This window comes from Neomonachus schauinslandi, chromosome 1 (genome assembly GCF_002201575.2).
Source record: "Neomonachus schauinslandi chromosome 1, ASM220157v2, whole genome shotgun sequence".
In the NCBI taxonomy this organism is placed as follows: domain Eukaryota; kingdom Metazoa; phylum Chordata; class Mammalia; order Carnivora; family Phocidae; genus Neomonachus; species Neomonachus schauinslandi.
The window spans coordinates 105,892,783-105,910,879 of NC_058403.1; the positions used below are offsets into that span (position 1 = coordinate 105,892,783).

Here is an 18,097-nt window from a genome sequence, read left to right on the forward strand (position 1 = left end):
TTACCAGCGATGAGCCAGTTAGGGGCCTGGACAGGACCTGAAGGCAGACATTCCACGCGATGAAATGGAGAGAGAGCTGCCCTGGAAAATCTGCGCACCTGGTTTCAAGGCTTGTCTCTGTCAAGCTTTATTATCTCCGACAAGTTCTTCACTTCTCTGTTTTCATTCACTCTACAATGAGGGGCATTTAATTATCTCTACTTCACAGAGATATTTAGAGGAATAATTGAGATAACACGTCAGTAGTCTTATCTCTGGATTCCCAGTATAGTCCCTGGGAAGATGAAGTCAACAAACTAACAAAAAACCCCCAGATGTTCAACCCTTTTCCCAGGGATGGTGACTTAATTGGTGTGTGGTAGGGCTTTGTGCTCAACACTTCTAAGAAGGTCCCCAGTGATTTTGATGTACATACAGCCAGGGTGAAGAACCACGAGAGAGCCTTGTTAGATGGCAATATTCCCTGTAAGTAAAGGCCAGTATTTACTATGGCTTAGGAATTTTGCTTCCACATATCCAGTACCATGTCATCTCACTGAATAAATGATGGAACAAAATTTTTAGTCTTTTATATGTGTGTATTTTATAACCGTATTGTGGAATGGTGAAGACACTGCCATCCCTTATGTTGAGGCAGAAAACTCTTTACATATTAGATAGAACTAAATTTAGAATTTTAAAATTAATTTATATTCCCCTCCCCCATGGAGTAACATTAAACAACAAAATCCTATTGTTATGAATTCTGTCTTGTATTTCATTTGTTTCCCTGGGCTAATGATTATGGAGCAGAAACAGTTGTTGAATGCAAAATAGGTCTCATTAAAAAAGAGAATGTTATGTGGAAGGCTTTAACAAAAAAGAAAAGGTTCTGACATTTAAGAGTGACTGATAAATTCCTTTCACCCTTTCTTTGATCTAAATCCCTCATACGTATCTATCAACTTTGCAAACATATTGACTATGTGCACATAAGGTTTGCAAACAAGTTCCAGAATGTTACCGCTAACCAATTAGTTTCTAAAAACCTTTCAAATAATCTTTTCTATTCCACAAGAGTGTTTTAAGCATTGGAAAGAAAAATCAATGAACTCTGCATTGTTTGCCCTTCACTGGGAAGAATTGTGACTTAGTAAGAGTGGAACACTCCATGTTGTTTGTAAGCACATTTATTCATAAGCTGGTATGATTGGACTTTGAGGCTCAACCACTGGCAAGGAAGAGTTTTTCAAGTGAAGCCATCCCCTGTGAAGAGCGCTTATATTTTCTTTCTTTTTTTTTTTAAGATGTTATTTATTTATTTGACAGAGAGAGACAGGGAGAGAGGGAGCACAAGCAGGGGGAGTGGGAGAGGGAGAAGCAGGCTTCCTGTTGAGCAGGGAGCCCAACGCGGGGCTTGATCCCAGGACCCTGGGATCTTGACCTGAGCCGAAGGCAGATGCTTAACGACTGAGCCACCCAGGCACCCCGAGCAGTTATATTTTCTATACAGATCATTTTAAAAATTCATGTCTCTGGTAAGATACCCAGATGTTAATCAGTTTTTTTTTTTCTTTAAAGTTATTCTGAGAAGCTTTTGGATGAACTAGAATTTTGTATTCTTGAAAGATAAAATAATACTTATGAAAGCTAGATCAGCTCTTTTATAGACTTGCAGAACTGAGAGGAAAATGTATTTTTGGGTTGAGGGTGGTGGGATATTCAGAGATACTCTGTGACCTTCAGAAGTGCACACAGCCAGTTAGTGACAGAGTGTCCCCCTCTCCTTCCGCTCCTGGACCTGAGCCCTGACTGCCATCCGGGGGCACGGCCCATCAATGACACGCCTCAGTACTTCCTGTGTCATGGGGCCCAAAATATGTTTCCCTCTTCTTCTGCTCTGATGATTTTAGGAAATCTCCCTTTCCTTCCTTCGAGAGAAATATTATCTGCATTATTTGGCACTTTTTCCACATAGAAATGGAATTGTTTTCAGAAGCTAATCCCTTTCTGTCACTCAGATTTACTCTACTCTGTGGATGCTGGCAAGAAATCAATTCACATTTTTCATGTACCTTTTGCTGAAACATTCTCTTGCAGAGGATCTGGGCTTTTTTTTTTTTTTTTTTTTGGTCTGCTAATGCACAGTTTGGTGATCACTGTCCCAAAATAGATGTGTTTATAAAAGTGCGCAAGTGATATTCTTGTATGGCCTTAACACAGGCCTGGTTGGGGCCCTGTATGTGAGAAGGTGTCTTGGGGTGACATTTAGAGCAGAGAATGAGCGGGGCCCCAGCTTTGCTTATTACTGCTGGAGGTATATTGCTTCTTGGCCTTTTAAAGAACAGAGCTAGGAAATATATGCGGGTGTTTGTGTGTGTGTATACACATATGCATACATACCCATGCAAATATATATACACAAATACTTATATATGTATGTGTATGTTTCTGCTTGCTTTCTGTATTTGTTTCCCCCCCTTCTCATTCTTACTGACCTAATTTTAGTTTTGAACATGTAGGATACAAAGAGAAGTCACTCCCTTATCCCTTTTACTTGATTTTCTCCCACTCTTGAGAGTAACCAGCTACATTGTTGTCTGGGTTATCCTTTTTGTGTTTCTTTTTGTAAAGATAAGTATTTGTATCTCTAAAAATTTCCCAAGCTGTTCTTACACAAAAGTAGCATACTATAGATATATGCTTATTTATACTTTGCCTTTTTCACTTACTAATATCTTCTAGAAATTAACCCGTATCAGTGTATAGAGGGCTTTTTTATTATCTTGTACAGTTATATAGTAGTCTACTGCGTGTAGGTATATATTATTTTATTCAACCAGTTTCCTATTCAGGATCATTTTTACCCTAAATGGCAGAGGAAGAGTTTAATGTGAATCTAATGTTAAGAGTTTAATGGGGGGGGTGGGGGAAGAGAAGACAAAAAACAGATAAACACAATCATCATAAGAACCTCAAAAATATGCTGAGTGAAAGAAGCCAGAAACACAGGACCGCAGATTGTAAGATTTTCATTTATGTGAAATATCTAGAGAAGACCCATCCACAGAGATAGCAGGTTAATGGTTGTCTAGGGCGAACCTAGATGGGTGAAATGGGGAATGAAGGCAAATGGGCATGAGGTTTCTTCTTGGGGGTGATGGAGATGTTCTAAAATAAGATCAGCTCACAACTCTGTAGATATACTAAAGTCATTAAATTGTACATTTAAAACAGGTATATTTTAATGTATATAAATTGTACCTCAATAAAGCAGTTAAAAAATTAGAATGAGGTGGTATGTTAGACATTCCTAGAATATGATGACTTCTAATTCCAGCATGGCTTGAAGAGTTAAACTCTCTTAGATGTCATATATACTTAGTGGAAATGTTGGGAATCTCTCCTCCAATGATATATAATCTCTTATACCCAAATCAGAAGTTGCTGGTTTTGTTTTGTTTTTTTTTTACAGCATTTTCTGCTTGAGGGTTTTAGTGAACCGATAACCCCTAAGGACATTTACTTATTTTAAACTGACTGTGACAGAAATTGATTTAATACTTTTTTTTTAAAGATTTTATTTATTTATTTGACAGAGAGAGACACAGCGAGAGAGGGAACACAAGAAGGGGAGTGGGAGAGGGAGAAGCAGGCTTCCCGCCGAGCAGGGAGCCCGATGCGGGGCTCGATCCCAGCACCCCGGGATCATGACCTGAGCCGAAGGCAGGCGCTTAACGGCTGAGCCACCCAGGTGCCCCTGATTTAATACTTTTAAAGAATTGAATTCTAAAGGACCTTGTAGACCACTTTGTCATTACGCCTTTCATTTTACAGATAAAACTGTTAAGAGTTTTAAAACTCTATGTAATAAAGTTAGAAATACAGTCTTCTACTCATCTGTTCTGCTCTTTAAATATTTATGCTATTCTGTTAGGCAGCCATTAAAATGATAATTATTAAGACTGTGTAGAAACATGGAAAGCTGTTTATTATACAAATGAAAAAAAGCAGCGTGCCAAATGACCTAAATATCATGATTGCAACCAGTATGTCAATTTTGTGTACATATTGAGGCCTGGAGCATAATAGACAAAAACACTATGTGTGTTCTGGGTGTTTCTCTTTTAATATTCCTGAATGTGGCTGCATTATATCAAAATAAACTTCTTTTCTAAAAATATTAAGGCTACCATAGAAAGAATGTGGAAACAAAGGGATGGTGCTTATGTTGGTAGCTACCTAAATTTGTGGCCTGCATTTGCAAACTTTCCCAGACACCTTCCAGCACCGGGAATGTGTGTGATAAGGTTGTATCATTCTAAGCTCCTAGAACTCTTCCCTTGTTTACCTGCCCCTGGAAGTCTTCCTTTGCTCCCTTGTTTCTTGTCCTATTTTATGGAATCTACAGATCTGGCATGGTTGAAGAATGACTTCTATGTGGGTGGTAACTACTGTTATCTATCTCTACAGAAGGCAGAACATAAAGAAATTGGCTTAAGCTAACACTTCGTGGTTTAGATGACATTGGAAGAATATTTCGTCTCCAGCATTGAATGAGTTACAAAGAATGACTGAGGGTGTTCCTTCTCTGGTTAGCTTTACAACTCAATGGATTGTCTACAGTGAGGTCTGAGGAATGGAGAAGTACATTAGGGAGTCTCTCAAGACTCCCTTGGACTTGATTTTTCAATTTGACTCTAACTAAACGGCTTTTCCATGTGATAAGAAGCATAAAGGAGCTACCTAAACAATTTAAGCGGTACACTGTTTCAGAGCCTAGCTCTGCCAAATACATTTGGATCATATATACCTGTTTACTGCAGTGGATGAAACTGGAGTCTTAGCCCACAGCTGAGTTGGTGGGATAAATGTGAAGCTAGTGAATTTTAATATATTATATAAATGCCCTTCCTCATTGAGGGATTGGATCCTACTTTCTAAAATATTTGGGTTTCTCTGAATGATGATTTTGCTAAATGGTAGATGGTATTTATTAGCTCAAATAACTGATTACACTTTTATATCATTGTGCTTTTTCTGTTAAAGTGTTGAGATGTTATGGCCATAGCAGTTCCATTTTAGGTTAAAAAAGGGGGGGGGGGGTCCTGTGAAAAGGAAAGCGAAAGAAGGGGCAGTGTGAACAAGTAGAGGACACTATGTCATATGTATAGGCAGTGCTTGCTGTTAGGTCTTTGATAGTATAGTTAATTCAGTTTTCCACTCTGGTTTAAACAATTTATTTTATTCTCTCTTCCCAAAGAGACATCTTCCTGAATTACGTTTTTTTTTAAATTTTAATCCCACCTTTGCTCAGAAATGTCTGGGGAATCTCTCATGCCAATGGATTAAGATCTTATTCTACCAACATCCCTGACTTCCTACAGCCTAGTTTTATCCAGCCCTTGGAATCTTATGTCCCATCATTTTTCTTTTGAGTCACTCTTCCAAATTTGGGGACCCATTGTTCCCTATCCTCTGAGCATACCTCTACACTTTCCTGTCCCCAGGCATCCAATACTATGTTATTATCACACTTCTCCTCGTTCTAGCCTACTGTATTCTCCTTTCTCTATGGAATCCCATAGTATTTTTGTCTTTACTTTTGACTTGGCATTTATTTTTTTAAAGTTTTCAAAAATAAAACCATAATAGTAACTACCATTTATAGTGTTTATGATATGCCAGGCACTGTTTTCAGTACTTTACATGAATTGATTCATTCAGTCCTCAACAACATTTCAAGATTGTTATCCTTCTTTTATAGATAAGGAAGTGGAGGCACACAGGGATTAGGTAATTGCCCAAGGTCATACAGCTAGTTAAGTGGCAGATCTGGAATTCTGTCCCAGGCTGTCTAGATTCAGACTCTGTGTTCTTGACCACAGCTCTAAGCTACCATTAATAAATTATCTTTTTAGATGTTTTATTGTCTTAAAGTTAACCTCTTTAAGTCAAAGACAAAGTCTCCTTGTTCTCTGCTTTGTGCCTGAAACAAGGAGTTGCCCTGTGAACATCTGTTTTTTGATATGACCTATTATTATTATTATATATTTTTAATTATTATTTTTTTGAAGATTTTTAATTTTAAGTAATCTCTACGCCCAATGTGGGGCTTGAACTTATAACCCTGAGATCAAGAGTCACATGTTCTACCAACTGAGCCAGCCAGGAGCCCTGATGTGACCTATTATTATCAGTGGTCAGTCAAGTTCTCAGGTTTTTCTAGGAGTTTTGGCTTTGTTGGTTTGAGTTGATGATTTTATCCCGATACACTGACACTCTGTTCTCTAATTACTGGTGTGAAATGGTCAATGTGGCTGCCAAGAATTCAAATCTGGGGCTTTTGTTACCTGAACGAATGGTGCTCAGTAGTGGGTGACTACTAATGTGTGCGAAACCAAATCTCAAATTTTGCTCTGTGCTTTGAAGTAAATATTTTAAGTTTGTGTGTTTGTTTTCTTCATCACTATTTTTATTACTTTTGGATTTTTGATATGTCAGATAAAATGAGAAAGAGCAACCTATACTTCACTTTCCTTGCAATATCAAATCCTAAAACCATACTTAATTTTATGCAGTTCCTCCTTGATTTCTTTGGTGAAGAAAAAGCTCTTCATGCAGAGAAGAGTGAAAGTTGGTTATGTTGAAGTTACTTTTAGCGAGTACCCTGCACGTATAACGTTAAGCTTTAAGATCACATTATCTCTCCTGGTAAAGACAGATACATAGTCAAAAAAGCTGAAGTCTCATGTTGTTGGAGTTTATTTTTTGTGTTTCTTTTATCTGTTTCTAATGGCATACCACTTGATAAGATAGGTACTCAAAGCCAGATGTTTCTCGTGCTCCAGTGGTTATATATGTGCCTGTGTATTGGTTAGTGAAATAAACCCTATCTCTGGCTAATATGATAAGAAAGTATTTGGAAGAGTATTGAATAACTTGCAGAATCAAGGGGAAAATGTCAGCCTCAAGGATATCCGTAACAACTATGGAATCTCAGGGTGCCCAGGCAGGAGCATCTCTTAAGTTTTGGCCATTGAAATGCTCAGTTCTGTTTCCTTTCCATGCTCAGCTCAGGATTTGTGTTCTTTGGAAGGGAGTCAGATTTGCTCTTAGCTTAAGTCAATCAGGTGCCCATTTCTTAGTTGGTGTGATTGATAGGCCATCAAAAGCACATGAAGTGGAAAAGGAGTATTTCCAGTTACCGAAGAAGGGGAAACGGGAAACACCGACAGATGCCCGCTTCTAACAAGGTTCATCTCAAAGCAGAGAGAATTTAAATGATAGTTTTAACTTGGACAATGAGAGATTTGGACATTACCTGGATTAAATCACTAAGTTATTCTAGGTGGAAAATCTTCGCAGTTTATTTCATTAAGCAACAAGTGTTTTATGTTGAATTGCAAAAAAGTGATTTTTTTTTTTCTGATCACATTTTAAAAATATTTATTTTCATGTTTATTTAAATTTTTTAAAAAGATTTTTTATTTATTTATCAGCGAGAGAGAGAGAGCACAAGCAGGGGGAGCGGCAGGCAGAGGGAGAAGCAGACTCCCCACTGAGCAGGGAGCCCGATGTGGAGCTCCATCCCAGGACCCTGGGATCATGATCTGAGCCGAAGGCAGACGCTTAACTGACTGAGCCACCCAGGCGTCCCTAAATATTTTCATATTTATTTTGTTTTCAAATATATACAAAAATATAATAATATGAACCCATAAGTAACCATTATCCAACTTCAAAAATTGTTAACATTTTGTCAATCTTGTTTTTGTTGATTGCATTTGAAAGAATTATCATAAGATGTTTTTACAACTATATAAAAACTCACAATATTTACTATGAAGCCTGAGAAATGCTTTATGAACATAAATCCAAGCATCAAACGATCAATCTCAAGCCAAAAAGTATGTTGCCAGTTAGAACAAAAGATGGCCCTGATTAATGCAGTGTTTATCAGGAAGTAAAATTTTATTTCAATCACGAAGGCTTTTTACTGGCTTAAGACTGGTGAATCAATGCCTCAATGACTCTTTCCAGATCACCTTTCCCAACTTTGTCTTCTGGTCCTTGGAATCTGGGGGTGAATCCGAGGTTTCATTTGACAGTAATTTTTCTGAACACCAGTCTGTGTGTGTACTGTGTAACAGCTGAATGTGTTCTAATCTCTTTTGCAGTTGAAAGATGCATGAGCGTGATGCAGTCCGGGACACAGATGATCAAACTGAAACGTGGGACCAAAGGGCTAGTCCGGCTCTTTTACCTGGATGAGCATCGGACCCGCCTCCGATGGAGACCCTCTAGGAAGAGTGAGAAGGCAAAAAGTAAGACCAACCTTTGAATTCTTTGCTTGACTTGATATAGTAACACATGGGTTATATTTGCTGGGCTCTCTGGAAGTTTCAGATCTATGAAACTTTGATATTTTTGTAAGTTTTGGGGTCAGTTGCTAAAGGATGCGGACAGACTGAATAAGTAACGACCATTTTTGCCTTTTTAATTCCTTGGGAATTTTAATCCATAAAAGTTTTCTTGTCCATGAATGCTGTAAATGTTAACATTTCCCTTGTGGTGGAGACATGGTATCTGTTTTTAGTTGGGATATGAGGTTTTATAGCCTGAGGCCTTTTATTTATTTATTTTTTTAATAAAAGGTGAAGGGTATTATAAATCTAATGGACTTAAAAGTGTATTGCCATATTCTGAGCACAGGTAACTGATTAGTGAGTTAACTTTTAACGATATCAAGCAAAAGAGCTTTGATCTGACCCCTACTTAAAGCCTCTCTCCCACACCTTGTACCTTCAGCACCAAGTTGGTGTTGGGTCCTGTGTAATGGCTCTCTCATCTCCTTCCTTCCTGTTTTTTTAGGAACCTCCCTGGTCTAGGGTCTCTTCACCTATCTGGCCTATTGAAAAGTCTCCTAACCAGTCTCTATTTTGCTAGTTTCTTCTGCTTTTGTCTGTTAAGATGCTTTCATCTTCAAGTAGCAGAAGACTTTGACTAAATTAGACTTACATGAAAAATAAATGTATCATCTCACATAACAGGAGACTCAGAGATTGGCAGGTCCAGGTGTGGGACATTGAGGCTTTAGTTCTGTTTTCGTCAGGGCTCTTGGCTCTCTCCCTTGTGTGTTGGCCCTGTAGTCAAGGCAGCAGTAACATGGTGCTTCCTTTTTAGGAGAGAGGAACCCCTTTCCAGAATTTTCTCTCAAAGCAGACTGCCCCATGTCTCCTTGGTTAGAACTGAGATATATTCCCATACCTAAATCAATCATAAGAGATAGGAATGGGGCCACCTCAATGGCTTAGACGTACCAAACTTGTCCTGGGCTGGGCCTCAGCTCATTTCTCTGTGATTCATGTGGGGAATGAGTTGATACCAGAAGAAAATCATGACTTTGCTACGAAGGCAGAGTGGAGGAGATGATGTATAGAGGCAATCAATGAGATTGCAGCACTTCTGATTCACTCTTAAAAACAAGCAAGCAAACAAATTAAAAAGTACTATTCTAATTGAAGTAATCATCCCTGCTAGTGCTGTTCTGATCCAAAGCTGCAGTGTTGTTCCATTACCTAAATGATGCTCATCTCTGGTCTCTTATTCCAGGCTCTCTGTGATCCAGCCTCTACCTACCTTTCCAGCTTTATCTCCTACCACTCTCTCTCTTGAGCTTTCCAGTCTAGCATAAGTGGCCTATTTAACGTCCCTGGAGTGGACCTCATGTTTCTGTATCTTATGCTTTTTCTTCTGGGATACCACCTTATTCCTCTCTACCTCTCTAAGCCCTGCTCAACCTTTACCATCCTGGCTTTCTTTCTGGAGATGCCAGTCACATTTAGTTATGCTACTCAGTTACCACCAAATGTTTTTTTCCTTCCAATTTTTTTTTTTTTTTTTTTAAGATTTTATTTATTTATTTGAGAGAGAGAGAATGAGAGACAGAGAGCATGAGAGAGAGGACGGTCAAAGGGAGACGCAGACTCCCTGCCGAGCAGGGAGCCCGATGCGGGACTCGATCCAGGGACTCTAGGATCATGACCTGAGCCGAAGGCAGTCGCTTAACCAACTGAGCCACCCAGGCGCCCTTCCTTCCAATTTTTAACTGTTGTCTTATGCATAACTCCGAAGTTGGTTCCAGGTCTTTGTATGTTTTCCCTGTGCAAATATGTAAACTATAAATTTGATATATTCATAGTCTCCTTTTCCACCAGTCTTTTTGCCCTGATGTGTATATCGCTCTTCCTATCATAAATTTGAACATGTCCTGACTCAGTGCCTGGGAAGGCATTGTCCAGGCTGCCCAGGAAGGTAAAGTGGTATGTGGAGAAGGTTCCTAGCAGGAAATGACAGGGCTTGTCTTTCACATTTGAACTTAATACCACAATTCACAGACAGTGAATTTGTTCATGCTTATTTTTTTTTAGATTTATTTATTTATTTGAGAGAGAGAGAGAGAGAGAGAGAGTGTGCGAATGTGGGAAGCAGCAGAGGGAGAGGATCTTCAAGCAGACTTCCTGCTAAGTGCGGAGCCCAGTGCGGGGCTCGATCATATGACCCATGAGATCGTGACCTGAGCCGAGACCAAGAGTCAGGTGCTCAACCGACTGAGCCACCCAGGCATCCCTGTTCATGCTTATTTTTAGAATTTAAGATGATTTTGCCATTTTTTTTCTAAATCCATTATACATATCTTCACCTGCCATGTAACTGTGTGTTTTACTTTCCTCACAGTACTTATTGACTCCATTTACAAAGTCACCGAAGGTCGGCAGTCTGAAATATTCCACAGACAAGCTGAAGGGCACTTTGATCCCAGCTGCTGCTTCACCATCTACCATGGTAACCACATGGAGTCTCTGGATCTCATCACGTCCAACCCTGAGGAGGCGCGCACCTGGATCACAGGCCTCAAGTACCTGATGGCCGGCATCAGTGATGAAGATTCCCTTGCCAAGCGACAGAGGACCCATGACCAATATCCTCCCTAGAATGTTAATTTTGAGCTCTGTGTGTGTCTGTGTGTGTATTAGACTGTGTTTTATTTTTTCCTATAATTTTGAGGCTTAAAGCTGCTTTCCTTTCTTTCCCTTTCTTTACCCCTAACACCTTTCTGCCCCCTCCTCCCTCTCACCCCAGGTAGATGAATGCATAGAACATATAGAAACAAACTTGCATGAACTCAGGAGCAGGCTTCTCTGGAGGAGACTGAATTTAGCTCCACAATCTGAGAGGTCTCCAAATGTAGCCTAAAGTTTCCTAAGAGAGATGAGGTAGCTGGGCAGGTGTTTATTTGGATTAGAGAAAATCCTGCTTTGTGATCAAATCAGTTTAGTTTAACAAGTACTTTTTGAGTTCTAATTACATATGAGGTATTAAGCTCCTTCCTGCTTTTTCTCTCTCTCTTTAATTTACAGTTTGGAAACTGATTGATATGGAAGGGGAAGTTATTTTTTACTTCACACTATTTACCTTCTCTGAATTGTTCAAGAAACTAGGGACTCATCTGAGTCTCCTTGATTAAGCCCATTCTTGAGGTCCTGTAGTAATGACAAGATAATTAGTTAACATGCTTGGTCTGAAGGCACCTCTTCTGCTGGTATTGAGTGGCTCATGGGATATGGCCTTTGTGGCCTCAACTTCCTTATCTGTAAAGTGAAGGCAAGAGAGTTGTTGACTGCTTTGGTTCCCTTTTTCACTTTTTTTTTTTTAAAAGATTTTATTTATTTATTTATTTTTGAAAGAGAAAGAGAGAGCACAAGCAGGGGGAACAACAAGCAGAGGTAGAAGCAGACTCCCCGCTGAGCAGGGAGCCCGACGCGGGGCTCAATCCCAGGACCCTGAGATCGTGACCTGAGCTGAAGGCAGACGCTTAACCGACTGAACCACCCAGGCACCCCCTTTCTCACATTTTGAATGGTCTTAAAATACACGTGCCCCTGTCTATGAAGGAAATAGGACTACTTCCTTGCTGTCATTGGAATGTGTGCCCTAATTTTTTCCCCCAGAGTAGTGATAAATTTGTGCTGCTCTACTTATAATTCCTCACCCAGGGTATTGTTTGAGCAGAGTGGAAATATTCAGCCCATGAAAGGAATTTTGACAGTGTGAAGGTCTGAGCTGATGAGCCATGATGCTTTCATCAGTATTCACAGCATGCAGATAAATGCATCTGGGATTCATAAGTGAACAGAACACAAACATAGAAACTAACTTTCTGTGCTTTATTCTGTTAATTTAGTTCTTAACTCCTTAACATTTGGTAAAAAACAAAAATACTGAATAAAATTGCTTTCTGGTATAAGCCGCGGACCTGTACTAACAGTGTCCCGAACTAAAGGAATATTCATTTTTCATGAACAAGAGATGTGAGATGGGGCAGTTCTCGGGCTGGTTGATCAGTGGCTCAGTGATGTCTTCGGAGACCCAGGTTCTGCCAGGCTCAGCCTGTCAGTGTGGTCCTTCAGCGGCTGCCCCTTCGTCAGACAGAGGTATAGCTGCTTCAGGTAGCAGCTCCAAACGCAGCCCTGTTCAGAGGGGTCATAGTTTCTTCTCACAAACCTTTTTTTAAGAGCAAAGTAAATGCCCGCCGCCCCCCCCCCCCGCCCCAGCCCAAGACTAAATCTCATCATTGGCCAGAATTGCTGTTAGAGGCCCATTCCTAAACCAGTCTTCAGTGAGATAAAGCAAGTAACATAATTGGAGCTCAGACTCTTGCACTCTTAAAAACTGAAAGGGTTTTTGTTTATGTGGGTTTCATTTATTGATACTGTCATATTAGAAATTAAATCTGAGAATTAAAAAAATACTCGTTAATTCACTTAAAATTATAAACTATTACCTGTTAACATATTTTTATGAAAACTTTTTCAAAACAAATTAGTGACAAAAAGTAGTGTTGCTTTCGTCTTTTGCAAGTCTCTTTAATATCTAGCTGAATAGAACACATATATTTTCCTACCTGCTTCTGCATTCAATCTGTATGTTGTATTGTTTTGGTAGAAATATGTGAGGAAAATTTAGCCTGACACAGATAAATGGTTGGAAAAGGGGGGCGGGGAACCTCATGGTTATAGGGATGCTTTGGATTATACTTTGGGGATGGCTATACTAAGGCCAATCAAGATTCACCTTCTGCCTCCATTGGAGCATGTTTTTTTTTTTTTAATTTTTAATTTTTTATTAACATATAATGTATTATTTGTTTCAGGGCTATAGGTCTGTGATTCATCAGTCTTACACAATTCACAGCGCTCGCCATGGCACATACCCTCCCCAATGTCCATCACCCAGCCACCCCATCCCTCCCACCCCCCTCCCCTCCAGCAACCCTCAGTTTGTTTCCTGGGATTAAGAGTCTCTTATGGTTTGTCTTCCTCTCTGGTTTAATCTTGTTTCATTTTTTCCTCCCTTCCCCTATGATCCTCTGGAATATTATGCAGCCCTCAAAAAATGAAATCTTGCCATTTACAATGACATGGATAGAACTAGAGGGTATTATGCTAAGGAAATAAGTCAATCAGAGAAAGACAACTATCATATAATCTCACTGATATGAGGAATTTGAGGAAATTGGAGCACATGGTTCTTGCATACCTGAACAAAACCGAGGTTTTTCAACAAGGAAGAAGGAAGGTAAATGGCTGTAGGGGAAGACAAGCAATTCTAGAAGTTGCTATCCTCACCCAGTTAACTAGGACAAGTTCGCAATGTTCCAGAGCTTTTAGCCACTTACATAAATGCCTCTCATAAGCCCTGCAGTAGACCAGTAAGAGCAATGGGCACCTTGTTGTTTTTTCTAAATGGTGGCAACATTTACCCCTTTGTTAGATCTTTCTAGTTACGTGAGAAGTGCGTGCTCACTGCAGTAAGCCAAAGAATACAGAGCTACATAAAGAAAAGATCAGTCATCTTTATCCCTGTCTATGAATTTTGCACCTTCTCTTCCAAGGTTACTGATGTTAACAATTTGATGCACACCCAGTTGGGTTGTCTGTTTTTCTGTTGTTGAGTTTTAAGAGTTCTGTATGTCAATTCCTTATTAGTTACATGATTTGCAAATGTTTTCTTTCATTCTGTTGGTCTTTGTACCTTATTGACGGTGTCCTCGGTGCCCAGTATTTTGAAGTTTTCATGAAGTCCAATTTGTCTGTTTTTTCTTTGTCACCCCGTGCTTTAGTGTCATCCCAAGAAATCCTTGCCAGATCCCATGCTGTGAAGATTTTATTCTGTTTTCTGTTACGAGTTTCACTGTTTTAGGTCTTACATTTATGTCCTTGATCCATTTGAATTAATTTTTGTGGATGGTATTAGGTAATGATCCAACTTCATTCTTGTACATGTCAATATCCAAGCTTTCCAGGCCCATTTGTGGAAAAAAACTCTTTTTTTAATAAAATGGTCTTGGTGGCCTTGTCAAAAATCATTTGACCATAGGTGTGAGGGTTTATTTCTGGGCTATTTTGTTCTATTGGTTTATATGTTTGTCTTCACGCTAATACTACACTGTTTTGATTACTGTAGCTTCAAGGTAAGTTTTGAAATCAGGAAGTGTGAGTCTTCTAATTCTGTTCTTTTTCAAGATGGTTTGGCTACTCAGAGTTCCTTGATATTCTATATGAATTTTAGGATGGATTTTTTCTATTTCTGCAGAAAACGTCACTGGGATTTGGATAGAAATTGCATTGAATCTGTAAATTGGTTTGGGTAGTATTGACATTTTAACTAAATTGTCTTCCAGTCCATGAACATGGATTCCATTTAGTTATGTCTTCTTTAATTTCTTTCAGCAACGCTTTGTAGTTTTCACTGTGCAAGTTTTTGACCTCCTTTATTAATTCCTAAGTATTTTGTTATTTTGATGACATTGTAAATGGAATTGTTTCTGTAATTCCTTCTCAGATTGTTAATGTTCATATATGGAAATGCAGCCAATTTCTGTGTGTTGACTTTGTGCCCTGCTACTTTGCTGAATTCATTTATTCTAACAGCTTTTTTATGGAGTCTTTAAGGTTTTCTATATATAAGATCATATCATCTGCAAACATAATTTTACTTCTTTCTGACTTAGATGCCTTTTCCTTCCTTCCTTCCTTCCTTCCTCCCTCCCCCCCTCCCTTCCTTCCTTCCTTCCTTCCTTCCTAATTGCTCTGGCTAAAACTTAGCACTGTGTTGAATCAAGGGGTCAAAGCTGGCACCCTTGCCTTGTTCCTGATTATAGAGGAAAAGCTTTTAGTCTTTCACTATCGAATATGATATTTATTGTTTTTTTCATATGTATCTTTTATTATGTTGAGGTAGTTTTCTTTTATTCCTGTTGTGTTGAGTGCTTTTATCATGAAAAGGTGTTGAATTTTGTCAGATGCTTTTCTGCATCAATTGAGATGATCATGTGGGTTTTTTTTCCTTTCATTATGTTGATGTTGATCTATTTTCATATGTTGAACCATCAGTATATTCCAGGAATAAATCCCACTTGGTCAGGGTATATAATTCCTTTAATAATATATTCCTTTAATATAATTCCTTTACTGCTGAATTTTATTTGCAAGTATCTTGTTGAGGATTTTGCACTACTGTTCATTGGCCTGTATATATTTTTTTTCTTGTGGTATCTTTGTCTGCGTTTGGTATCAGGGTAATGCTGGCCTCATAGAATGAGCTAGGAAATGTTCCCTCTTCAATTTTTTGAGAAGGTTTGGTGTTAGTTCTTTTAATGTTTAGTAGAATTCAGTGGAGCTATCAAGTTCAAGTATCAAATATCGAGTTTTCTTTGTTAAAAGATTTTTGGTTACTGATTGAAGCTCCTTACTGGTTATAGATCTAGTCACATTTTATTTTCTTTGTGATTTAGTCTCTGTAGGTTTTGTGTTTCTAGGATTTGTCCATTTCATTTAGGTTATCCACTTTGTTAGCATGCAATTTTTCATAGTACTCTCTTAAAATCCTTTTTATTTCTATAGAATTGGTAGTAATGTCCTCACTTTTGTTTCTGATTTTAGTAATTTGAATCTTTTCTCTTTTTTTGTTAATCCAGCTAGCTAAAGGTTTGCTAATGCTGTTGATCTTTTCAAAGAGCCTACTTCTGGTTTCATTGATTTTTCTCTGTTGCTTTTCTGTCTCTATTTCATTGCTCTTTCCTCTAATCTTTCTTATTTTCTTCCTTTTCTGCTAGCTTTGGATTCTTTTTTTTTTTCTAGTTCCTTAAGTTGTAAAGTTGATGGTTAATTTGAGATCGTTCTTGAATTTTATTTTTAGTCATTATTTTAAAAACATTTATTTTTAAATCAAAGTAGAGTTGACATGCAATGTTATATTAGCTTCAGGTGTATTTTCTTTTTTGTTTGTTTGTTTGAATGTAAGCATTTGTAGCGGTAAATCTCCCCCTTAGCATTGCTCTCGTTTCATTCGTCTTTAAGTGTTTTATAATTTCCTTTATGATTTCTTCTTTGATCCATTGGTTGTTTAAAAGTATGTTGTTTAATTTCCATAATTTTGTGAATTATTTCTAGTTTTCCTTGTTAATTGGTTTCTAACTTTATCTCATTGTGGTCAAAGAAGATACTTTGAATGATATCTATGTTTTAAACTTGGAGACTTAATTTATGGCCTCAAATATGATCTATCCTGGAAAATGTTCCATCTGCACTTGAGACGAATGTGTATGCTATTGTTGGTTAGAGTGTTCTGTTCATGTCTGTTAGACCTAATTGGTTGATTGTGGTGTTTGCATTCTCTGCTTCCTTATCTTCCATCTAGTTGTTCTATCCATGTTGTGAGTGGGGTATTGAATTCTCCAACTATTATGTAGAACTGTCTACATCTCCCTTCAATTCTATTAGTTTTTGCTTCATATATTTTGATTTGTCATCAGATGTATCATTGTTATAATCATTGTATCTTTGAACCTTTTATCAATATATAATGTTCTTATTTATCTCTTAAAAACTTTTTTTGATTTAAAGTTTATTTTGTCTGATATTAGAGCCACCTCTGTTCTCTTTTGGTTACTATTTGCATGGAATATCTTTTTCCATCATTTCACTCTCAATCTGTCCAGGTTTTCTGGATCTTAGTTGAGTCTCTTATAGTTGGACTCTTGTGTTTTTATCCATTCTGCCAATCTCTGTCTTTTGATTGGAGAGTTTAATCCATTTACATTTAAAGTACTTACTGATAAGGAGGGACTTATTTCTGTCATTGTGCTATTTGCTTTCTATATGCTTTATAGCTTTTTTGTCTCTTGTTTCCTGCATTACTTTTTTTGTTTAGTTGATTTTTTTTTTTGGTAGAGAAATTTTAAATTCCTTTCTCATGTCCTTTTATGTATAATTTATAGCTGTTTTCTTTATGGCTACCATGGGGATTATGTTTAACATCCTAAAGTTATAATATTCTAATATGAATTTACACCAGCTTAGCCCAATAGCTTTTTGAATCTGATTTTGTTTGTCCATACTTACTGGTCGTAGGAAGTTTTTGTGTTTGAATTAAGCAGGTTGACAGCTGAGGGATTTCACATTCTGAAAATCTGCTACCTGGAAAGCAAGTGTACCCCAGAACTGCACAGGGAACAATTTTATAAGAAATAGAGAAACAGTTGATGCTTGTGTCGGTGAGGAGAGAAAAGGAAAGAGGAAATTAATGAATAATAAAGAAGCAGCTGATGTCAAAAATAGGGAAAGTTATGTTGAATCAGGGAATGATTCTCATACAGATTTGTCAGAATTTGATAGGGTTTTAGATAATATTTTCATAACAGAATAGCATCCTTGATTGGGCATACATTTAATTAAATTAGTTGAGGAGGACAGCTTTGGGATGTTCATTATTATTACATTTCAAATAGGCCTTTCAACTGTGAATGAATACTGAGAATAATGAATCTTCAGTGGCTGTATGAAAAAAAAATCCATCCAGTGTAAAATGTAATTCAGGTTATTTCTGCAATATGGCTATGTTTCATGGAGGTAGATGCAGTACTCTTATCTATTACAAGCAATATAGTATTGTGTGTAAGGACTCAGACTGGCATCACACTGCCTGGCATTCAGCCCCAATTCTGCCATGTACTGTGTAACTTTGGATAAGTCGCTTAAACTCTTTTGCCTTA

At 38.0% G+C, this 18,097-nt stretch overlaps 1 protein-coding gene across 2 annotated transcripts in view; it reads left to right on the plus strand.

Moving 5' to 3' along the window:
- The window catches only part of PLCH1 (phospholipase C eta 1), a 173,562-nt gene that overhangs the window by 78,724 nt on the left and 76,741 nt on the right, over nucleotides 1–18,097 (plus strand). For both annotated transcript variants that reach the window (XM_021702587.1, XM_021702588.1), the window contains exons 2-3: nucleotides 8,160–8,306; nucleotides 10,720–10,963. In XM_021702587.1, the coding sequence (XP_021558262.1) occupies nucleotides 8,160–8,306; nucleotides 10,720–10,963 (391 nt within the window). The remainder of the gene's footprint in view (nucleotides 1–8,159; nucleotides 8,307–10,719; nucleotides 10,964–18,097) is intronic.